At 61.8% G+C, this 23,496-nt stretch overlaps 1 protein-coding gene across 4 annotated transcripts; it reads left to right on the top strand.

Annotated features, from left to right (window-relative positions):
- The first annotated feature begins 569 nt into the window (after positions 1–569).
- On the top strand, positions 570–23,277 carry LOC135315421 (diacylglycerol kinase delta-like). Of its 4 annotated transcripts, none has more exons than XM_064463553.1 (30): positions 570–621; positions 1,618–1,862; positions 11,539–11,649; positions 11,765–11,845; positions 12,082–12,186; positions 12,390–12,522; positions 12,732–12,838; positions 13,266–13,391; positions 13,538–13,640; positions 15,587–15,749; positions 15,834–15,942; positions 16,111–16,250; positions 16,391–16,475; positions 16,971–17,062; positions 17,321–17,420; positions 17,734–17,974; positions 18,289–18,390; positions 18,489–18,588; positions 19,068–19,175; positions 19,741–19,837; positions 19,915–20,022; positions 20,164–20,277; positions 20,452–20,586; positions 20,681–20,847; positions 20,994–21,111; positions 21,220–21,306; positions 21,409–21,525; positions 21,615–21,726; positions 22,230–22,357; positions 22,815–23,277. In XM_064463553.1, exons 2-30 carry the CDS (start codon positions 1,665–1,667, stop codon positions 22,887–22,889), a joined length of 3,462 nt encoding a protein of 1,153 aa, XP_064319623.1. In that variant the 5' UTR covers positions 570–621; positions 1,618–1,664; the 3' UTR covers positions 22,890–23,277. The 4 variants fall into 4 exon arrangements, with proteins under 4 accessions (XP_064319623.1, XP_064319622.1, XP_064319624.1 ...); XM_064463552.1 differs by having other exon boundaries at positions 22,227–22,357; XM_064463554.1 differs by lacking the exon at positions 22,230–22,357.
- Positions 23,278–23,496: the final 219 nt, after the last annotated feature.

Below are 23,496 nucleotides of genomic sequence, written 5' to 3'. Positions count from 1 at the left end.
GTGCCTGTGCATGCGCACGCATGTGTGGCCATATGCACATATAGTTGCATGGAGGTGGTGCATGTGCTTGCCCACGCCTGAAGTGAGCATGCTGAGGCACGCATGGGCGTGTGCACACATATGTGCACGGCCGCAGCGTGCCTGATCGCCCATGCTATGCGTATGCATGCCCTTGCCCGTGTGGGTGGTGCACACGTGTGTGCATGGCAGCAGTGCATGTGCACGCCCATGCCGGGGGTGTGCCCGCCCGTGCCCGCGTGGGCGGTGCACATGTATGTTCACGGCAGCAGTGCATGTGCTTTCTCACGCCCGTGCATGCGCCCGCCCGTGCCCGCGTGGGCGACGCACACGTATGTGCACGGCACCGGTGCGGGTGCCCGCCCGTGCCCGCGTGCTCGGGGCCGTGCGTGGGCCGCCCGTGCCGCCGCGCGCGGTGCGCAGCAGCGCCCGCCGCGCCGGAGCAGGCCAGGGCTTGCGGCGCAGGGGCAGGGCCGGGGCTGCCTGCAGAGGCACATCCCGGCGGGATCGCGCTGCGGGGCCGGGGGGGCTGCGGGGCGGCGGGCGGGGGCCGGAGGAAGAGCGACCTTGCACAAGCGGCGGCGGCGGCTCGGGGTGTGCAAGGTGTGTGCGCGGGGGGGGGGGGAGGGGGGGGGCGGGGGGCTGCTCTGCCTCCCCCCTCACGGCCGTGCTGCGGGATGCTCGGCGGAGACCCGGCACCCGGCAGCCCTGAGGTTGGAAGGGGGGGGGTGCGAGGCCCGCAGCGAGTGGGTGGCCGACCCGCGGGGGGGTACACGGGACGGCAGCGCTGCGGTGCTCTCGCTCCCCCACCCCTCCGCCCCAGCCCGAAACGCTTGTTGCTGCGCGGGGAGACGGCACCACGTTTGCCGGTAGCCGCGAGGGGGGCGGTGGAGTCGGCCCGCGGGAGCCGCGTGGGGCTGGGTACGGCGCCGTGGGGTGTCCCCTGGCCCGGGCACGGCAGCCCTGCAGCCGGCCAGGCTCGCTCGCCCAGGTAGGTGCCCCCGCAGCCCCCGGGATGGGCAGGGATGCCGTGGGGAGATGGCTTCCCCCGCATGCGGGGAGCCCCGCGCCGCCCCCCTCCATCCCACACCACCCGGAGCCACCTGCTTGGGACTGGCGACCTACCGGCGCGGGGCCGCGAGATGCTCCCAGCCCTTTCCGGCTGCCGGAGCAAGGCGGATGGCGGGAGGCAGCTGCTGCTTCTCATGGAGACACCCTCTCTTCCCCCCCCACCCCGGCCACTGAGGGCAGCCCGGCACCCTGGCGATGGGCACCAGAGGGGGGGGCTGGCGCAGGCTGCGGCAAGGGATGTGTACCCTGATGCCAGGGCATGGGGTGGTCACGGTCTCGCACCGAGGAGCAAGGGACCGTGTTCAAATGCCAGGCAGGGTGAGGAAAAGTTGGGACACCGAAAAAAGGCCAGGAAGAAAAACTTTGCCTGCAAGGAAGCCACCCTGAGTGGTGTTCCTGGGCGAGGAAGCGCCATCTCCCCTGATTTCCAGGACTGCACCTCCTGGCTGGCAAAGCCACAGAGGGTGAGGGGCCATGCACTCCCTTTCAGGGCTCTTCCTCCACTCCTGCGTGTCCTTGTCCTTCCAGGGCTGTCACAGGAGGTGGTGGAGCCCTGAGCCAAGCTGGGTGGGAAGATGGCTGAGAAGCTGGTGCCTGGGGACCTGTTCCTGAGGAAGACCCGGGAATCCGTGTCATCCCTGGACTCGGACAAGCTGGCACCCATCTCACCTGAGGCGGGTGGTGAGGAGTCATCTGACAGTGAGGGCGAACAGGAGGACAGTTCCCACAAGCTCATCCGGAAGGTGTCCACCTCTGGGCAGATGAGGAGCAAGGTCAGGGGTTCAGGGGCCTGGGGTGAGGGGCTGGCTGGTGCACGCGGTCTCTGGCGAGAACGGAGGCGGGAGGGGGGTTTCGCCTGCTCTGGGGTGTAAATCAGTGCCAGGCACTAGCTGTTCGCAGACCCAACCCAGCCAGTGCCCGGGGCAGTGCCAGGAGGGGTCTGGGTCCCTGTGCCTCTTGGAAGGGCACATGCAAAGTTGCACGCCCCATGGTGGCAGGGTCAGCATTGGTCCCATGGGGCTACAGAGCATGGGTTTTACCCCACTGTTAGGAGACAGGGTCTCTCCCATACCCAGGCACCCCCCAATTGCCTTCATCCCATGATTGTGTCCCCTGAGTTCCCCTCACCTACCGCTGGGGAAAGGGGGCTTTTTTGGGAAGGCTCTGCCCCGTGGACGCTCGAGGTGTGAGATTTAGGGTCATTGTGGTGCTGTCGGCTCTTGGGATCCTGCACCTCGCTGCAGGCAATGCATGTGTGGGGCCTGGTGGGTGGCAAAATGGAGCCGGCATCTTTCCCGGCGCCCCAGATTAATTTGGCTGTGCCAGCTCTCCTGTGGGCCGCTCTCTTGCAGCCTTCCGTAGATCCAGTCCCCTGTGGTGGTTTGCTAGGTGGATGGGGACACCTCTGAGGTTGGACATGACACCCTTTTGCCTCCTGGCTGTTGGTATAAGGGCAGCTTGTGTGTGTGCGCGCAGCTTGCTCAGAGGAAGCTATTTTGGTAGGACCTACAAAAAATGGGGTGCAGTGCTTCCTTGCCAAACAGGAGTGGGTGGCCATGGGTCCCTTGTGGGGGGATGGTGAAATGGCCGGGCACCTCCTGCCTGAAGTGCAGCAAGAAATAACCTGGGCTGAATGGTCAAGTAGGAAGCGGGGAGAGGAAGGAGTTTTGGCGGAGCCATTTTGGGGAGGGGGGAACCATGCATGACACAGGGAAGATGCTCTGGGCGATTTGCCAGGTGAGTGAGCCCGTGGCATCCACCTCCTGGCTGTGGGAAGGAGGTGACAGCATGAGTCAAGGTGGTGCCTGCAGTGCTGGCGGGCATGAGGGGGGCTGCCACGCCATGGGGGACCTCGCCCCAGGGCTGTGCCAGAAATCCCCCTGCAGCCAGCTTCTGGCCCCAGCCGCCCCTCAGCAGGGATTTGGTGGCTCTGCCACCCCAGGGAGGGGGACAGCTGAGAAAACACCACAGGGGGATGCAGTTGTGGACCAGAGGGGTGCCCCCGGGCTCTGGTGTTGGGTGCCGCGGGCATGGAGTGAGGCAGTGGGAATGGGGTGGTGTGCTGGGTCTGGTGACAGCTGAGGGCTGCTCGGGACCGGGGCGAGCTCCCCTCCTGCTGGTCCAGGCCTGACTGTTGTGCCAAGCCCAGCACACTGGCACGACGGGGGCATAGGGCATTTGTCCAGAGATGTGGAAGTGGCATGCTCCCAGCCTGGCACCGTGGGGTTTTCCCACTTGGCAAGAGACTTTTCCAGGGCAGGCGGTGCTTGGGGGGCTCTTGCCGAGTCCCTCTGGCTGTTCAGGGAACACACCTCAGTTTCCCCTTCTTTGGAACAGGCTGGCACCTCCTCTGCCCGCTCTGACCTGGCTGCCAGGTGGGTGCTGTGGGTGGTGCTGTGGGGGCAGGGTACTGTGCGGGGGGCACAGTGGGAAGCCAGGCTGGTGGGCTGGGGAAGTTTAGCACTGTGTGTGAGTCCTTAGCACCCTCCCAGAGGGGCGGCAGGAGCCACCGGCGTTTGCCGTGACAGAGGGGTTTGCCATGTTGTCGAGCACGGGGGACATCGAAGGGAGTCGTCAACACGAGGAAACCCAAGAGATGGCCAGGCTGTGCCTGTGTCCTGCAGCAGCAGCAAAGACACAAAAGCATGCCCAGAGCTCCCAGCCCAGGCGTCAAAGCCCCTCTGTGCCATCAGAAGGTCTGGCCTCACTGGCTGACAGGCTATGTGTGGGAAAAGGCTGAGCTGCCGGCTCCCTGCCTGCCGCGGCTGCTGCCCGCATCCTGCCCAGCGTCGGCAATTAGCCATGCAGGAGGTGATGCCGCGCAGCGTGCCGGGGGACGCGGGCGGTGTGATGGATGGGCAGGCAGAAAGGACGCGGCTGGGTTAACGGCCGCGGAGCTGGGAGGGAGGGGTGACAGACAGACAGGGCTGGTGCTGGAGGGGGCTGAGAGCAAGCCGTGTGTGCATCCCCCAAAAATCTAAGTGTTTTCAGTGTTAAGGTTCAGGGTTTTCCCTGAGGATTCCTTTGTTTTGGTCCAGATGGGCAGGACTGTGCTTGCCACTCTGGCTCCTTGCCGGATGGGCTCCTTTCTTCCCTGTGGAGATGCGGGTTTTGGGATGATTGCTGCTGCTACTCAGGTCGGGCTGTTCCTGGCTCATGGCTGTGCTGTGGCACATGTGCCGCCTGTCCCTCTGGCCATGGCCACAGCTGCAGGTGGAGGGATGGGGGGCATCTGTGACATGGCAGGCGCCTTTCTGAGCCACTTCAACACCCTTGTGCACCCATGTGGGTTTGGGATGGGGGGGAGCCATTGCCTGCACCCAAACTGGGGCAGGTACCCAATTAGCACATAGTTAACGATTGAAGGAGAGTCTAGTGCCAGGGCTGCAACTCCCAAGAGATGTCCAGGTTAGTGGGGGGGTGGGTGGGCAGGCTGGCCTATTTTTTGGCTGTCAGTGGTTGGGGTGCTCAAGTGGGGTCTATAGGAGCCTGCCATGTTGGGGAGCTGGGAAGGTCGGGACCCCTACCCTACTGTGCACCCACACTGACTGAGGGGACCCTGGTACCTGGTGATGGGAGCTTCCCCCATGCCAGGGTGTTGTTCAGTCCCATGGGGACAGGAGGATGTAAGGATCATTTTGGGATCTGCTGAATTCTTCCTGAGTGCTGTCCCCCGCCAAATGCTCATTCCCCCATCCCCTCCTCAAACCTCCCCATCAATCACATCTCCCCATTCCACACCCCCAGCTTGGCTTTCTCTGGGCTGTAATTGCCAGGGCTCCCCACGGGGCGCTTTGTGCCGCTTCTGCGCGGAGGTGGTGGGTCCATTGTGCTTGGTGACAATGACAGCTGCCAGGCGCAGGTGCCCTCGCTGGGCTGAATGGCCCCAGGACAGATGGGGTCTTGCTGCCGCCTCCTCCTCCTCCTCCTCACCACAGCTGGGGGCTGCTGGCTGCCTGACCTAGGTTTTGGGAATGCAGGGCAGAGTGGGAGGGAGATACTGTGATACCCCAGCACTGGTCCCCTTAGGGCTGGGCATGGAGGGAAGGGGCAATGGGGAGGGAAGGAGTGCCAGCTCTGGGGTGCATCAAGACATTTGAGGTGCTGGCAAACAAGGGGGGCACATCCTGCCTGTGTGGGCTGGGCACTCAGCTCCTGGTGCTGCCTCGGCACAGGCTCTCCTGGCAGCAGCACAGAGGCAGGGAGAAATCGGCAGCTCTGCTTGGTTCGGCTCTGGCTGCAAGGAGCTGCAGCGAGTGACTGCTTCTGGGGTGCTTGCACCAGAGCCGGGGGGGGGCTGCAGGCACCAAGCAGGGCATGGGGGTGTGCATGCCTGGGATAGGAGCATTGCCCATGGGGTGGACACAGTGTGCACAGGCAAGGCAGGCAGGGGCATGACTTGTCTACCATTTAGAAAGGGGGATCATGTTTGCGAATTTGTGATGCTGGGGTACATCACAGCCACTCACTGGGATTGGGGGACCTGCCAGCATCCTCCCGGGGTGCCGGAGGAGGTCAGTAGGCTTATTGGCACCCCAAAGGATGAGTGCTCCTGGTCCTTGCTGGAGGCACTGGGCACCCAGCAGGCTCAGGGTGTCCCATGGATGGGGTGAGTGGTGTCTGTGGATGTAGGAGTGTTAGAGCAGCTGTGGGAGGCTTGGTAGGGTGGTGCTGCAGAGCCAGGCTGTGGGAAGGGCTGCCCGCTGAGGGCCAGATCCTGGCCAAAAGACAAGGAAAGCAAGGTAGGGCCCCTGGGGCCAGGCCTGGAAACCTCCTTCCTGCAGCGGGAGGGTGGCACATGGCTCCTGGGCAGTGTGTCCTCCTGGCTTGACACTGGTAAGGGACTGGAGCATCTTTTGTACCAGGAGAGTCTGGGAGAGCTGGGGCTGTTCAGACTGGAGGAGAAGCTGGGGCCAGGAGTTCGCCTGCAATGTAGTTAGATATTTGAAGGGGAGGGTGCAGCAAAGAGGGAGATGGGCTCTTTTCAGTGGTGTTTGCCAGTGGGACAGTGGTCAAAAATGAAAAAATAAGAAATTCCATCTGAACACAAGACAACACTTTTTCTACCGTGAGATTGATCAAACACTGGCATTGGCTGCCCAGAGAGGCTGTGAAATCTCCATCTGAGGAAATATTCAGAACCCATGGGTTGAGTATCTCCATGATCCTGGGCAGCTCCAGGTGACTTCTCCTGGGCTCAACCCCAGAGCTCCCTGCCAGCCCCAGGCACGCCACGGCCAGCTGACACCGAAGCCCATCTCCACCCTAGCTGTGCCCTGCATTTCTCCCAGCCTGGTGGCATGTGTCCTGCTGGGGGCTGGTGAGGGGACCAGTTGGCCACTGGGTCACCCCCCGCAGCGGGACCATACTGCGAGGCACAGTGCCGCGGCCTGGGACTGTCCCTGCTGAGGATGCTGCAGCAAGGCGGGGGGGCTGGGCTTGCTGTTGTTGATCAGGCCTTGCTGAGCCGGTGCCTGGGGTGTAAAGATAGCCCCAGTGTCGCCAGCCGGATGTTTGTGAGGTTTCTCAGAGGCGCTGCCCTCTCCCCGCTCACATTTTCCATTATGCAAGCGCTGCTCTCGCCCGTCAGCGGCTGGGCAGAGTGGGAGAGCTGCAGCAGTGCCCACCGGTACAAGGGCATGAAGGGCGGGGGGGACTGGCACATGGCGGGCTGGTGCAGGATGCCTGTCTACAGGATGCTCAGGGACTGATGTGGATGTAGATAGGGAAGCACAAGCTCATTTCTAAAAAGTAGCTGAAGGACATGACTGCTGGAGTATGAGGTGTAAGGGGGATTGCCCTTCTTCTGGGGGCTCCTTCCCTCATTCCCCTCCTCCTTGTTAATCCTCTGTCCCCTTTTGATGGCCTTAGTGGTGCCTCGTGGCACCATGTAACGGCACGTCAAGACCAGTGCTGGAATCTCCCTTCAGGGATCCTCCCAGCACTGGGAAGGGGAATTTGGTGTCCTGCAATGGCAGCAGGCTACATCCTTGGGGACTGTGGATGCAGTCGAGCCTCTGGGGCTGTGGCACCCCCCAGGCACCAAGCTCCCCAGCTGACTGGTCCCGGAAGAGCTCTGCCATATCTCAAAGCCTGATAAGGTTTCCAACCGTCTCCAGCGCACAGGGTGCCCAGCAGATGCTGGTGGCCCCGCGGATGGGCTGTTTGCAGGGTTGCCAGCTCTCCCCCACTATCCTGGTACTGGCTGGCTCAGGAGGGGGATGAGCTCTGACCTGACTGGACCCTGGCACATGCCTGGTGGACTGCTGCATTTGGAAGAGGGTGGCTGCCCGGGATGATGCTGGTGCAATGCAGGTTGGTGCATTGGTGGGTGTTTGGTCCCCTCTACTCCTCCCTGGGCAAGGTGTTGTGTTGCCACGGGGCCAAGCAGATCCCATTAGGAGTGGTGTAGGGCTGCAAGCTGGGTGGGCAGGCAGTGTGGTGCCCACCAGCCGTGTGTGCCAGCATTCCTGAGTAACAGCCTTTCTGGCTCTTCTCCAGCAGCTCCTTTGCTGTCCAATCTGATCCCAACAGGAAAGCCCTCCTGCCCCAGCTGTGGTCAAACCTGGCTGCACTACAGGCTTTTCCTGGGGTTAGCAGTGGCAAAGCTGGGAGAGTGGGGTGGGGGCTCAAAGCAGCACCCCAGGGCTCTGCCTTAAGGCTGAGGGAGAAGCTGGCATTTTGGGGTACACCCTGGCCTGGAAGAAGCCCTGCTGGGATGCAGTCCCGGGGGAGGCAAGCTCCCCCGGGCTGCACTTCAAGTTCCCTTGACTATGCTGAGCACACAGCCAGCCCACAGCATGATGGCCCTTGGGGACCAGTTAGGTCCTGGTGGGATACATTGCTGGTGGCTGGCCATCCTCCCAGGGCTGTTTTTAGCTGTGTCCCCTCCAAGACCCTGGTGCTGCTTGCCCTCTGCCAGCTGTGGCTGAGCCGGAGGTGGCAGTTTCTCCACAGCGGTTCCGTTCTTGCCTTCACCTCCCCATCCTGCATCTCCGGCCCCCCCTCGCTGCCAAGCACAGGTGGTGCTGAGCTCCCCGGGCTGGAGAGAGCAGGAACAGTCCCTGAGATGGGGTAGGGCAGGGCTGGGGCAGAGCCCTGCACAGGGGAGCAGTTCTCTGGCTGCTGGCTGGGAAGTTTGCCCATTGCTCTGGGCATCAGCATGCCATCTCACCACGTCTGTTGCTGGGATGGAGCCAGTGTTGGCTTGGCTGTGGCTCCCTGCAGCACTGGCTAGGGCTTGCCAGCCAGAAAAGCTGTGGTTGGGGTGAGTGGAGGGCTAGGGCTTGGTTCAGGGTGTGGGTGGCACTCTGCACTCAGGGCTGTGCAGTGGCCAGTGCAGAGCTCCCACCCCAGTGGCTGGGGGCTGTCAGTGTCCCCAAAAGCTTTCCAGGAAGAAGAGGCAGCCCCTACCCTGTGCTGTGGGTGTGCGGCTTCTACTCCTGGGAGCTATATTGGGGTACCTAATAGCCATGTGCTGTAGGGGACTGTATTATTGTGGTGATGCTGGAGCCCTGGGTTCGTCTGTGGGGGAGCCAGCATGGCAGGGGCGATGCCACCCTGGCACATTCCGCCTGCCACTTGCCCCGAGTGCTGGCCTTTGTCCTCCCCACCCCTTTCCTGTTTGCAAAGGGGAAACGATAGGCTCGCTTAACGCTGCCTGCTGCACTGTGGCTTCCCACTGCGTGGTCAGGGCTGCTGGAGGCCTTGGCCATCAGGTGCCTCCCAGGTCTCCTCCTGTCCCTAGTGCCAAAAGCAGGGGTCCAAAGCTGCTGAGCCACTGGGGAGCGGCTCCCAGCACAGGGTGGAGCCAGATGCTCCTGGCTGAGACCCATGTGCAAAAAGTCGGGTATGTGGGGGTGGCTTGCCCCAGTGAGACCCCAAAACAGCACCCTGGGCAGAGCGACCTGTGTGACTGCCCAGGCAGTATGGCACAGCTGGGCTCCATGCTTTGTTTTGGAGAGGGGACCTGCCTCATTTTTCCCAGGGAGGGGGCTGGCTGCCTGGCCCCACACAGGCAACACTGGTACCAATTGAATCTGTGCCCCATCATGGCAACGCTGGGGGTGTCAGAGCCTGGACAGGCAGCTGCACAAAACAGGGGTTTTGTGGCAAGATGCTGTGCATGGCGGGGCAGAGGGCTTGGGCTTTGCTGCCATGCCTGGGACACGCTGGGACTGTTTTGGGAAGCACCCAAGGGTGGACTTGGGGAGAGGTGCCCCCAAGCTTCTCTGCACCGGCTTTGCCGCCCCATGCTGGGATGCTGGTGATTAGTTAGTCTGCACTGGGTGGAAACATGCTTTCCCCCCCCAGCCACAGCACTGCAAGTGTCATAAAACTCTTATGGGTGTGATAGTGGCAATGGTGGGGGCTCTGCCCTAGCCTGGGGCTGGCACAGTGCTGGTAGCCATGTTGCTGTCCCCAGAATGGCTGGGACTGTGACATCCTGGGCCTGGGTTATGCCTTGTTGCCAGTGGCTGATATTAGAAATTGCTGGAGTGGCCACAGCAGTGTGGCTGGGGGCAGTTCAGCTCCAGCCCCCTCACAGGAGGGGTTGCCATACCCCTGGGCAGCCTTCCTGGCTGTATCCTGCCACCCATGTGGCCCTGGAGCCAGGCAGAGCTGAGCACCCGCACCCCACAGCAGCGCTGGCTCCAGTCCCTGCTGTGATAGCTCTGAGCCACCATCACGGACCTGTCTCGTGTTCCTTCTCATCATCATCACGTTCTCCTGCTCCTCACCATCATGGACTCCCCAACGCTGTTCCTTGCCATCACATGCTGCCTGTCCTTTGCAGCAAAAGTAATGATTGCAGCAAATCCATAGCCTGTGCGTGCGTCTGCTGCATGCAAACAGATGCAGTGGAAGTGGTGTTTATGTCTAGATCCCACCTGGCTGTGGCAGGACCCTGCCCTGTTCCCTCCTGATGTGGGGCAGGGACTGCTAGGGTGCATGGTTTATATGTGCATTTGGGGGTTGCAGCTAGACGCCACTGAAAGGCCACATTCCCCTTGCTGGCTGTCTTGCAGCCTGGGCTTAGGGCAGCTCTGGGCTCACCATCTCCTCTGTGTGCTCTTGCGGCTGAGAGGCCAGGGAGGGGATGTGGTGAGTCCCTGGGTGCTGGTGTTGGGGATACCAGGGCTGTTTGAACCTTCACCGACTCTCACAGGCGGCATGGGGACCGACCACAGCCAAACCCTGTGCCAGTCCCAGCAGGGCAAAGTGTTGATAGGGAGCGATAAAGGCTTAAAACCTCCCTCTTTGAACTTGGGGCTGAAAGGTGGAAGAGAGCCGGGACATCCTGGTGTGTGTCCTGGGGGCCTCAGGCAGGGTAAGGCATTTGGGGGAGCTGAGGCCGGGGGAGCACCCCAGGTGGGGTTTTGGCTTCTTTGTGACCTTGGAGGTTGCTGGCCGTCTCATTTGGAGCTGTGGGGCAGTGGGGGGCCCGTGTGTTTACAGGCTGGTGGGCACCTGGGTGCCATCTCTTGCAACACATGGGCTGGGCACGGGTGTGCAGAGCCCTGGGGCAGCAGTTGTCTCACGATGCCTGATGCCCTCTGTACCCAGTGCTAATTTGCCGTTAAATGTGCTTTGTCGTGGTGTGCCGGGATCTGATACAACCGCTGTTGCGGCTAATTGCAGAGGAGCAGCTGAATGGGGCTGTCGGTGGTGTTTGAAGAAGATACAATCAAAGATTAGGCAGTAAAAGAGCATCTCTGCCACCCTGCTCGGCACAGGCTCGTAGCTGGGTTGCAAACACTAATTAATTGAGCCTTGTAAACACCACTGTGAGGAGGGTAAATATTGGCAGGTGCTGTGGATCGGGGAGGGCAGAGGGCGGGCGGCCAGCCTGCAGGAATGCACTGCACTGCAAGGGGATGCTCTGCCTGCCGTGGGCTGCCCTTGGCGCCAGGTTTTCCCCTCTGGGGGCTGCAGGTCCCAGGCAGGGCTGGCCGCATCGCAGCTGTCTGCTCCCCAACCTAGCAAAGAGGCTGGGCCTGTGGTGCCTGGGTAATGCCACCTCCAAGATGCGGTCCTGGTGGCTCTGGGGCAATGGTGTCACCTCCAGGGGAGCTCTTCTGGCCCCAGCTCTGCCCTTGGCTTCCAGGGAGCTGCAGCAGGTTGAGGCTCTCTTGGGTGCTGCTCTGGGAATGGGGAGGAGGTGACCAGCAGCAGTGGCTCTGTGCTGCTGGAGACTTCCAACCACTGGCACTGCTGTACCCGGCAGCATCCCCCTGAATCACATAAAGTGCCCAATGCCCAGGGTATGGCAGATGATGGACATCATTTACCCTGCTACATCCAGCACAGTGTGAACCCCAGAATGTCCCATCTGTGCTCTTGGGCACTGCTTAGGTGCTGGGGACCCACGGACTGGTGTCACTGGAGGGGGGGTGGCTTCGGGGGTCCTGAGGGCTGCGGGAGCTCATGACCCTGTGGTCTCTGCAGAAGAGCGTGAAGGAGGGGCTGTTGCTGAAGCAGACAAGCTCCTTCCAGAGGTGGAAGAGGCGATACTTCAAGCTGCGGGGGAGGACGCTCTATTATGCTAAGGATGCCAAGGTAGGCTTGCGGGGCCACTTCCAGCATGCTCAGCTGCGGGGCTTGAGCTTGCAAGCCCAGGGAGGAGCCCAAAATCCCTGCCTGGTGGACTGGGGCTTCGGTTTCTCCCCCACAGTCCCTGATCTTTGATGAGGTGGACCTGTCCGATGCCAGTGTGGCCGAGACCAGCACCAAGAACATCAACAACAGTTTCACGGTGAGGGAGGTGCAGGGCTACCTGCCGTGCCCCTCCACCTCAGCATCTCATGGGGAGGCACCAGAGACCCCTCTCCTCCCCTCAGAGCTTTGGGGCACCCCACAGCATGGCCTTGCATCACTGGCATCACTGGCACCAGTGGTGGTGTGCCACGGTTTGCTGGGGGCTGCTCTTTTGGGGGCTGGTTGGCTCTGGGTAGGCCGTACAAGGGGACACAGGGACAATGGCTGTTGCAGGTGATCACGCCATTCCGGAAGCTCATCCTGTGTGCAGAGAACCGGAAGGAGATGGAGGACTGGATCAGTGCCCTAAAATCTGTCCAGAAGTGGGAGGTCCATGAGGTGATGTGGGCAGGGGGCTGCGCGGGTGCTCCTCTGTGAGTGGGTACCCCTCAGGAGCCTGGGGTGCCTTTGGCTGCTGGACCGGAGCTGCTGCCCTTGGCGCAGCCCCGTGGGGAGGACAGGAGCCAGGAGGGGGCTAGGAAGGAGGGACTGCAAGCTGGGGGTCCCAGGGGACTAATGGGGCAGGGCTGTGCCCCCAGCAGGCCACACAGTTCAACATGGAGCACTTCTCGGGCATGCACAACTGGTACGCCTGCTCCCATGCCCGCCCCACCTTCTGCAACGTGTGCCGCGAAGCCCTCCCGGGGGTTACCTCCCATGGCCTTTCCTGCGAAGGTCAGTGCCAGGGTTCTGCTGGGGGGTGAGCTGGGGCTGGGACTGGGGTGGGGACCCTCTCCGAGGCTGGCCTGGAGCCGGAGGGTTGCATGGGAATGCCCACCGGCTGCTGGCACAGCATTGTCAGCAGCTGCAGAGATGCTGGGGACCAGGACTGTGCATCCCTTGGGGACTGTCCCTGCTCCTCACCTGCTACCCTCCGTGTGCAGTCTGCAAGTTCAAGGCACACAAGCGCTGTGCTGTCAGAGCCACCAACAATTGCAAGTGGACAACTCTGGCCTCCATCGGGACCGAAATCATCGAGGATGAGGATGGGGTAAGCAGAGGAGTCCCCACGGGGGACCCTACAGGACAGAGCCACCATCAGAGCTGGCCTTGCTGTGCCCAAATCAGGAGCGGGGGGCACCCTGGCACCCAGCTGTTCCCTGCACTGTGTGACCTCTGGGCTCGGCTCTGTGGGGAGATGGCCTGGGGACACCTCCTCTGCCATCTGGCCTCAGGATCCCTTATTGGTCTCCAAGTGGGGCCACCCCAAACGTTTGCTGGGGACATCCCTGCCCTGTCCCATGCACTGACAAAAGAGCATGGGAGGGGTCCCAGGGCTGCCTTGCCCTGCTGTGGGGCATCATCCCATGCCCACCTCTTCTGTGGTGCCTGGGGAAGGGGATGGCCTATGTCACTGTCTCTCAAGTGCGTGGGGGTGGCAGCGGTGATGTGCCATTGGCAACTGTCCCTCTCTGCAGGTGGCCATGCCCCACCAGTGGCTGGAGGGGAACCTGCCTGTTAGTGCGCGCTGTGCTGTCTGTGACCGGACCTGTGGCAGCGTCCGAAGGCTGCAGGACTGGCGATGTCTCTGGTGCAAGGCCATCGTAAGGATGTGCTTGTTCCTGTCCCCCCCTGCCCCACGGCACAGACAGCACTGCCCCTCCTGGGTGCATCGCTGGGGAAACTGAGGCTGGGGGCGTTGGTGCTCCATCCCCTGGTCTTGTTTATGCACATGTCCCTGTGTCCCCAGGTTCACAGTGCCTGCAAGGAGCTCTTTGGCAAGAGGTGCCCCCTGGGCCAGTACAAAGTGTCCATCATCCCGCCAACTGCCTTGAACAGCATTGATTCGGATGGTGAGCCATGGAGGGGACAGGGCTGGGCTGCAGGTGGGGGGGACAGGGCTCTGAGCTCCTCTGCAGGCTTGGCTTGTGGCACTGTGCCTGCTTTCCTGTGGGGCACCAGGAACACCACCATCAGTAGGCTCCAGAGTCAATGCCTGTCCCTGCTGCACCCTTGGTTTAAGGCTGCTTCTTGCCTTGCGCTCTGCCCCAGGGCTGCGGTGGTGCCATGCTTTGGGGTGGCACTTCTTCTCCATGTGTGGCTTCAGTTGCTCCTGCCAGGCTACCTCTCGCAGTGGCCCTGGTCATGGTCCCTCCACGCTGGGGTCAGCAGTGCAAGCCCTGAGCCCCTGATGTGGAGTGCCCCCCCCGTGCACCCCAAAGGTTCAGCAACTTGCAGGACAGGATGAGGGCCTTGCTTTGGTTATTTCTTAGTGTCTGAACCTCGACTGGTTGTTTGGTAGCACAGAGCACTGGTTCCCCTTGGCGTGGGTGGCTGCGGGGCGCTGCAGGGAGAAGCAATGCGCAGCCCAAGGGTCTTCCCCGCCATCTCTCTCACCCTCTCTGGAGGGGCCCAGCTGGCCTCCACCAAGCAAAATCTGTTCTTCTCCTCCGGATATTTCTTTCCTTGTTCTTTAATGATTTTCACTGCTCAGCTCAGCTGGTGGCTCATCTGCTTCTTGTTACTCATTGGGATGCTGTCAGGGTAACCGTCATGCAGCTTCTCCAGCTTCAGAGCCGTGGCTGCTCGTGGCTGCCTCCCTGATAGTGTCTCTGCCCTGTCCCTCTCACAGCAGCCCAGTCAACCAAGGCTGGCGCAGCTGCGGGGCCAGCAGCTGTGGCTGCTGTCGAGCCCTACTGGGCTCTGCTACTGTGGGAAGCAGCCTGGTGAGGCCTCAGCCCCTCTCCTCCTGTGCTGTCCCCCCACCGGCGTACGGGTGCCTCTGGCAGCGGGCTCTTCCGCAGCAGCCCACACTCTGACTCAGCAGCCCCTGGTGTTTTGCTTTGCTGATCTACTCCACTCAGCCGGTTTGGGAGCGGAGATCGAGCAATGCCTGGGCCGGGTAGCTGTGGGCTGCGGGGATGCTGCTCCTCATGCATTGGAGGCACCGGGGAGCCTGCTCACACCCTGTGGGGCTCTGGGTGCAATGGCCGGGGGGCCGGTGCCAGCGGCAGTAAGGGCTGATGCTTTCCCTGCTGCAGCATCACCAGGTCTGCCAAGGGAAGAAGCCAGCGGGCACCAGCCCATGGCCCAGGATGGCCAAGATGTACCTGAGGCGGGTGCAGGCTCCGGGCCAGATATCGATCCTTCTCTGCCTCGGGTACATTTTATTCCCCATCTAATTTCTTTAAAAGCACAGCGCTGGCTGCCAAGCCTCCCGAGGCTTCTGCGTCATTCGCACCCACCCCGCCAGAGTCCTGGTAGGAGCAGGTGGCAGAGCTGAGGGTGACAGTACAGCCCCCCGGAGCTGCAGCTGGTCCTTTGTGGTCATGCTGGCTGCCAGTGCCACCCCTGAGAGCACCCAGTGGGGAGTGTGCCCAGTTTGCATGTGGTTTTGCTGGGTCAGTCCCAGCTGGGCTGTTGGCATGGCAAGGAACTGACTCTCCTGCGTGCCACCACCACTGCCCCTTTTGGAGTGGCAGGCTGGGGACACAAGTCAGCTCAGTGACACACTTTGTGCCTGCAGGGACAGTGATGGAGCAGGAGCCTAACTTGGATCTGCCCTAGTGCTAGCCTTGCCTATTCCCATCCCCATTGCCATCTCTTACTCTTCCTCACACCCCTCACCATCCCCCAGGCACCCCGATCACTGTCCCTCCTGCCTGGCCCCAGTACCCTGCGGGTCGGGCACAGCAGTCAGCGTGTCCATGCAGCCTCTGCTCTCCTAAGGCATCTCCATCAGTGTTCTTGGGGGGGTGGGAGCTGGGGCCGGGGGCTCACACGCTTGGGCTCACCACAGGTTTCTGGAAGGCCACCTGCCCCTCGACCTGCTCCAGCCCTCTCCTGGCCTTTGTCAACTCCAAGAGTGGGGACAACCAGGGGGTCAAGTTTCTGCGCAAGTTCAAGCAGTTCCTCAACCCAGCCCAGGTCTTCGACCTCATGAATGGGGGCCCACACCTGGGGTAAGCACTGGCCTGGACACCCCGAGGTGGGCCCAGCGGGTACCCAGCACAGCCCCCAGCCCCTCTCTCCTGTTCCCGCCACAGGCTGCGCCTCTTCCAGAAGTTCTCCACCTTCCGGATCCTGGTGTGTGGTGGGGATGGCAGTGTGGGCTGGGTGCTCTCTGAGATCGATGCCCTTGGTCTCCACAAGCAAGTGAGTGGGAGTGCTTGGCATCGTTGGTGCGGGCTGGCACCATCCCCAGTGCCAGCACCCCACCGTTTGCACCGGGGCGCTGCAAGTGATGGGCATGGTGGGGTTGGGGGTGTCGTGAGTGCCCTCGAGGGCTGCTCTGAGGCCCCCTCACCTGTCCTTCTCCCACAGTGCCAGCTGGGTGTCCTGCCTCTGGGGACTGGCAATGACCTAGCGCGGGTGTTGGGCTGGGGCAGCCTGTGCGATGATGACACCCAGCTGCTGCAGATCCTGGAGAAGCTGGAAAGGGCCACCACCAAGATGCTGGACCGGTGAGCAAGGTGCAGGGCAAGCACCTCTGCTCCCTGCCCTGCCTCGGCGACTCTCAGGCAGCCTGCCCTTGTTCCCTGCCCACGTGTCCCTGTGCCGGGGTGCCAGGAGGTGGCAGGCAGCTGTGGTCTCTGCTTGGCAGGTGGAGTGTGCTGACCTACGAGGCCCCCAAGCAGTCTCCCCCATCCCTGAAGGAGGAGGAGGAGAATGGGGACTCTAACATCCAGGTGGGCACTGTTGGGGACTGAGGGCTTGAGCTGGGGGAGGGCAGGCTTGGGGGCAGGTCCCTGCTCACCCCACCAGCTTATTCAGGGGCATGCAGGGTGGGATTGCACAGGGAGATGTCATGCTGGGTGTCCCTGGGGACTGGGGCTGTGAGGGGGCTGGCAGCCAGCTGTGTGCAATGAAATGAGTCTGGCAGGTCTCAGCTGGCACATGCACTTGGGAGCAGGCAGCAGGATGAGGTGGAGCTGGCCTGCTACCGGCAGGCTATTTTAGGCTCTTCTGTGTGCTCCCCCTCAACCCCTTGCCTGAGTTTCCTTCCTGCTGTGGCTGAGCATCCCGTCTGCCTGGTGGCATGGGCACAGCTGCCCTTTGGGCTGGGAGAGCAGGCTGAAGAGGGATGTTCATCCCCAGTCCAGGGCTGGCTGGGCAAGGCTCCGTCCTGGAGCAGGGAACCCAGCAGGGTGTCATGGCTCCAGCTGTCCTCTGTCCCCTGCCAGGCCCAGATCTCCCACTATGCTGACTCTGTTGCCTTCCACCTGGCCAAGATCCTGGAGTCGGACAAGCACTCGGTGGTGATCTCATCTGCAAAGTAAGGAGGGGGGTGCCAGAGCCCCTCTGCTGGGCAGGGAGCATGTGCCCAGGGGTGCTGAGCCCACTGCCCCCCAGGCCAGGCTGTCCCGTGTCTGGCCAGTACCAGCCATCAGCTGTGCTGGTGCCTGACAGATAACCCCAGCACTGTCCCTCTGGTGCAGGGGGGCATTATCCCAACAGCCCCTCACAGGCTGGCATCTGTGCCTGGCTGGTCATGCCGTGCCCCTCTCCACCTGCTTGCTGCTTCCTTTGGCAGGTTCCTCTGTGGCACCGTTAATGACTTTGTGGCTGAAGTTGGTCGGGCTTACAAGAGGGCAACAGAGAACAAGCAGGAAGCCGAGATGATGGCGCGGAAGGTGGCTTGCAGGGGAGCCGGAGAGCTGGGGTGTGCTGGGTGGTACAGTCCCGAGGCAGTGGAGGGGCTGGCAGAGTCTGCTCAAGTGGCCTGTGCCCTTGCTGTGCTTGGGGTGCCCAGGCACTCGGGATGTCCTGGCAAGCATGGGGTACCCAGGTATATGGGGTGCCTAGGCAAAGATGGGGTGCCCTTGTGCTCAGGATGCCCAGGTGCTGCAGCTGCCCAGGCAAACATGGGGAGGCCAGGGAAGCACCCAGCACTGGCAATGAGCGGTGGCTTGTGCCAGGGTGCTCAGAGTGGTGGGTGTCCCGCAGTGTGCCATGCTGAATGAGAAACTGGACTCACTGGTGCGGGAGCTGAATGAGGAGGCTCAGGCCGTTGTGGTCCCTGAGGGAATGGCACAGGCCACCTCTGCCGACACTAAGGACCAGGAGAAAGGTGGCAGCTTCAACCCCAGCCCCATGCCTCGCATCTTCAAATCCAAGGAGCAGCTCATGCTGCGGGCGAACAGCCTGAAGAAAGCCCTGCGGCAAATCATTGAGCAGGCAGAGAAAGGTGAGGGGGTGGTGGGGGCTGGCAGCTCACGTGACGCTGCAGCAGCCTGGCACGGGCTGCAGAGCCACCACAGCTTGTTGCTGGACCCGTGCCTTGGTTTCCCCATCTAAATCCTTGGGGTGAACAGCAGTGCTGCTCAGTCCAAGGGCATCAGCTCTTCTCTGATGCTTGGTGTGGCTGAGGAAGGTCCCCAACATAGGGCAGAGGTGGCACCCTGGGCCCTGTCTGGCACAAGCCTCAAGACTGACCTGTGGAGGGGTCACAGGGCCATGGGGCTGCCCAGGACTTGCTGTCATGCCCTTCTTTGCATCCAGCTGTGGATGAGCAGAACAAGCAAACCCAAGCCTACCAGGGCAGCACAGGCCCCAGCAAGAAGGACAGCTCAGAAGAGCTCAACAAGGAGGAGGAGAGGCTCAGTAAGATGCCAGTGGAGCATGTGCCTTTTTGGGGGGGCATGAGGGTGGGCTTAGCGTAAAAGACAGTTCAACTGCTGCCTCTTTCCTCCCCTGGCCAGGCTCCCGGCGGGAGACAGTGACCTCTGCATCTTCCTCTGTCATCCTGGACCGGCCAGACACCTTCGGCAGCTTGCAGTTCCCTGAAGATCCCAGTGCCATGTGAGTCTGGAGTCCTGCCTACGCTGGGGCCCCTGGCCCACCCTCACTGCCCATCGCAGAGTGGAAGCAGAGTTAGGACCATGCTGCCTCTTGGAGATGGCACTTTCCTGCCAGTGTGGCATCCCTGCTGCCCAGCCCTCCCTGGCCTGGTGGTGCTCAAGCTGGGGAAGCCTGCATGTGCCCGGTGCAGGGTTTCTTGCTGCCAGCCCCTTGGCCAGCACCGCGCTCATGCTGGGAGCCTGAGGCTCACCCCCTGCCCAGTACAGGCAGGTCCTGTGTGTGCCACGGGTGTCCCACCATGGGGACGGAGGGTGCTGCAGCCATTTCTGCTGGCTTGGGTCAGGCTTCCCAGTGCCAGCTCCTCTGGGAGCTCACACTGCAGCTCCGGCAGGTTTTATACCCCGTCCTCCAGTGCCAGCCCAGTGGTTGCCTGTGTGCAGCTGCCTCCCAGCTCCACCCGCCTTGTCTGCTGCTTTCAGCCACTTCTCGGAGAAATGCGTCATGAATAACTACTTTGGCATTGGCCTGGATGCGAAGATCTCCCTGGAGTTCAACAACAAACGGGATGAACACCCCAAGAAGTGCAGGTTGGCTGAAACCCCCAGATTCCCTGGGAAAAAACGTGTACCCCCCCCCCGCCCCAGCTCCCCAGTGCCCACAGCAGGAGGGACTGTCAGGATGCCAGGAGCCATGGGGTTGACTCAGGGCTGCCGTACTTGGCTGGGGACCCGTTCCTGTGGCAAGTTTTCCACCTGCACTGAGTGTGTTGGGGTGAGGACCCCTGGGTGGGTGGCAGATTGCAAACACCCTGGGAAGGGGGAGGGCTGCTGTGAGGCTCCAGCTGCTGATGCCACCCCAGGCACGTGAAGGGGCACAGGAAGGTTTGGTGGGATTTACCCACCCTGCACCTGGATGGAGGAGACACTGCCATGCCACCATGGAAGGGTGCACATCTGGGTGCCACATGCTGCAGCCTGCATCTCCTGGGAGGCAGCAGGCAGCCCCCCTCTTCTGGGAGTAGGGAAACTGAGCAGCTGCAGGGCCGGTGTCTGGGCTGGCTTGTTCAGCCCAGTTCCCCAGGGAACGCGCAGAGCCTGGGGCAGGCAGAGGTGAGCCCACAGCCCCTCTCACCTGGCTCGCTTTGCCTTGCAGCAGCCGCACCAAGAACATGATGTGGTATGGGGTGCTGGGCACGAAGGAGCTCCTGCAGCGTACCTACAAGAACTTAGAGCAGCGGGTGCAGCTGGAGGTACAGGGCCAGGGGAAACAGGGATGGGGTGGGGGGGGGCAGCAGCGCAGCCCCCCAGGCTCAGCCCTCTCTTGCAGTGTGATGGGGTCCCCATCTCGCTGCCCAGCCTGCAGGGCATTGCTGTCCTCAACATCCCCAGCTACGCCGGGGGCATCAACTTCTGGGGAGGCACCAAGGAGGACAATGTGAGTGCCAGCGCCGTGGGGTGGGGAGGTAGCCCCTGGGCAGGGGTCTAGGGTGTCCTTGCACTGGGCACACATAGGGGGAAAAGCTGGGTCCCAAAATGAGCCTGATTTGGAGGTCTCACTTGTACTGGTCCTCTACAGAACTTTGGGGCTCCATCCTTTGATGACAAGAAGCTGGAGGTGGTGGCTGTCTTTGGCAGCATCCAGATGGCTGTGTCACGGGTCATCAACCTCCAGCACCATCGCATTGCGCAGGTATGGGCAAGGGACCCTGCATGGTGCCAGAAAGGTTTTTGGACACCAGTGGAGCCTGGGGAGGTGCAGCTCAGCTGAGCTCCTAGCTGGGATGCTTTTCAGCCCTGGTACAGGAGCTGAAGCCAGTGACACAGTGCCAACCGCAGTGCTAACCCCAGGCTGTCTGCCCCACAGTGCCGGATGGTGAAGATCACCATCCGGGGAGACGAGGGTGTCCCTGTGCAGGTAGATGGAGAAGCCTGGATCCAGCCACCCGGCATCATCAAGATCCAGCACAAAAACCGAGCCCAAATGCTGACAAGGGACCGGGTGAGCTCGGGGTTGTACAGCTGGTGCAGCAGGGCCATGCTGGGGCACAGGGAGGAGTGACAGGCTGAGGGGAGGCAATCTCCATCTGCCACAGGCATTTGAAAACACCCTCAAGTCCTGGGAGGACAAGCAGAAGGGGGAGAGCTACCGAGCAGCTGCCCGGCCGCGGCTCAGCTCCCAGCAGTCCATGGAGTACCTGACGGAGGAGGAGAGCAGCCTCTTGCAGCACGTCTCGCGGGTTGCAGAGACCCTCATCGCCAGGTCAGGCTGTGGGATGGGGGATGTGGACAATGCAGGGTTGGGGGGAGCTTTGCTGTGGCCACCCAGAGCTACAGGGGTCTCCTAGTCCTGTGCTGCCTGTCCAGCTGTGGGGGAGCCCTGGCAACTCCAGCCCCTCTCGCCTGCAGGATCCACGAGGCAGCCAAGGCTCACAAAGCTGTGGAGCAGGAGCTGGCACATGCTGTCAACACCAGCTCCCTGGCGCTGGGTGAAGCCCTCTCCAGCAAAGCCACTGGCACCTCAGAGGTAAGCTAGGACTGTGCGGGGGGTGGGCGGCGTGTGTGCAAGGCAACCTTCCTTTGGCCACCCCAGGGCCCTGCTGCTCAAGGGGTCACCCCTCCATGCATCCCCCAGTTTCTCAGCAGGAACGCAGCTGTGGAGGTGGTGCTGAGCATCAAGGAGCTGTATGCTGAGACCAGAGCATTTCTGGAAGGGAAGGTGGTGAGTGGCAGGGGCTGAAGAGCACCCTGAGCCCCCCTGGGTGCCCTCAGCTGGCACCTCTGAGGTGGCAGCAGGCCTGGGGATGGTCCCTGTCCCCCACAGCTGGACTCGCCACAGGAGGAGGAAGCACTGCATGGCCCCCTGAGTATGCTGGGCCAGGAGCTGCAGAGGCTGCTAGACATCCACTGGCTGGGGCCCATTGCCCACCCTGCTGAGGAGGTGGGTGCCCAGGGACCTGGGGGTGGGGCATAGCTCACCAGGTGGACCCAGGGGTGCTGTAGCACCCCACTCAGCCTGGCTTCTTGCAGGAAAGCACCAGCAGTGCCAACAAGGGCAGCTTTAAGCTTCGCCTCAATATCCCCAAGCCCAGGAAGGACAAGGACAAGGTGCAAAAGCAGAAGACCAACAGTGTGCTCCCAGGTAAAGCAGGTGGTACACCAGGGAGGGAGACAGGTACAGCCCACACTGGTAGGGACCCCCATGTGCTGACCTGTCCTGGGCATGACTGTGGAGGGACCCAGGGCACATGCTGGCTGCCTGGGGATTGTCACCTTTGTCATCAACACCCCCTTAGAGCTTAGTTTTTCTGCTGATGGACATGCAGAGTCCCCTAGCCCTGTAACTGCACCACCTCTGCAAGAAGGGGGCTATGGTACAGCTCAGCCCTTTCGGTACATCCCTGCCCCAGGGCTGGGGAGGTCATGTCAAGGGGGAGAGGCTTGGATGCTCGGTAAGCTGAGAAACTGCTCTATGCCTGAGCCTGCTGTGGTCTCTGACTCTGGCAGAGCTGGGGATGGGAGGAGGGGATGCTGGCTGCAGCCTGCCACCACCGCTTCCCTTGGCTGCCTGCTGCCTGTCCTGCCATGTCTGGCTGTCTCCACGGGGGCCCAGTCCACCTCTGTGGTTTTCCTTCCTGCTAGCAGACAAGTGGGGCTCCGAGGAGGTGGCAGCTTGGCTGGAAGCACTTGGTTTAGGGGAATACAGAGACATTTTTGTCCGGCATGACATCCAGGGCTCTGAGTTGATCCTGCTGGAAAGGAGAGACCTGAAGGTACAACCCCCCACTTGTGCCCTCCTGAGGGAACCCCCAATCCTGGGGAACTCAGTATCCTCCATACCTCCTCTTCCCATCCCTTGTGGTGGTGGGGGAAGGCAGGTGCTGACCCCGCACCTGGCTCCAGCCCCACAGGGCTGAGCTTGCGCCACTTGCTTAGCTTGCATGCAGGGGCTGGAAGCAGGGGAGGGGGGGTGGCCCTGGCCCAGTGGCTTGCAAGGCTCTGTATGCCTGCCCAAAACAGGATCAACAGCACTATACTCTCCCCTGCATCCAGGAATGGGGACATGCTTGCAAGAGGACAGAGGGCTTCTAGCAAGGACAACGCTCTGGCTGGGAGAGCATGGGGAGCTGGGTGTTGCAGCTTTGTCCTCTGCCCTGTGGCTTCCCTGCCAGCAAATGCTGAGGGCTGGCCCGCTACGAGCGCATCAGCTCCCGTCTCTCCTTTCTGCAGGACCTGGGGATCACCAAAGTGGGCCACATGAAGAGAATCCTCCAGGCCATTAAGGAGCTCAGCAACCCACCCTAGGCCAGCAGCAGGGCAGCAGCCCAGCCCACATGCTGGGTGCTGCGCGTAGCATCCAGGTGTCTGGCTGGGGGGGCTCCAGGTCCCTGCCATGCCCCATGTGTGTGGAGCGCCCCTGCTTGCCTTGCTTTGTCCGTTTGTCCCCCGGTGTCCCTGGAGCCACTGCTTCTCCCTGAGCCTGTGGGGCTGGAAACACTAAAGCCAAGGTCTAGCACCATAGGCAACATGGCATGACCCCCCAGTCCAGCCCCTTAGCAGTGTCACTACAGGAGCTTGGGCTGCTATATGTGCACCCAAGCTGGGGCCAAAGCAAAGATCCCCCTTCCCCACATGGATATTTAAGCTGTGTAAATATTTGGAGAAAAGATACTCATTGCTGCTGCTTGTGTAGTGTCATTACTTAGGGGAAGGAGAGGGGTACAGGGAGGGTGATGAGGACCTAGCCCTTCACCCCTCAGCTTTGTCCTCTCAGCCCTTCCTGCTCCCCATCATAAAACCCACCCCACACAGAGCAAGGGGAGCCACAACTCAGGGGTTCAGCAATATCTCTACTACCCTCCCCCACCTGTCCCAGCAGCCAGTAGCACATAGGACAAACACAATAGTTTAT

The sequence above is a fragment of the Phalacrocorax carbo genome, chromosome 11, assembly GCF_963921805.1.
Source record: "Phalacrocorax carbo chromosome 11, bPhaCar2.1, whole genome shotgun sequence".
NCBI lineage: Eukaryota > Metazoa > Chordata > Aves > Suliformes > Phalacrocoracidae > Phalacrocorax > Phalacrocorax carbo.
Note: the sequence above shows the minus strand (reverse complement) of the source record. Positions and strands in the feature narration are given on the sequence as shown.

Bases quoted from the DNA above. Each gene is read 5' to 3' on its own strand.
- LOC135315421 (XM_064463552.1), top strand. From the start codon at position 1,665: ATGGCTGAGAAGCTGGTGCCTGGGGACCTGTTCCTGAGGAAGACCCGG. The intron at 13,392-13,537 runs GTAAGGATGTGC...CTGTGTCCCCAG, and splicing joins GTCTCTGGTGCAAGGCCATC to GTTCACAGTGCCTGCAAGGA. The intron at 21,526-21,614 runs GTGGGTGCCCAG...GGCTTCTTGCAG, and splicing joins TTGCCCACCCTGCTGAGGAG to GAAAGCACCAGCAGTGCCAA.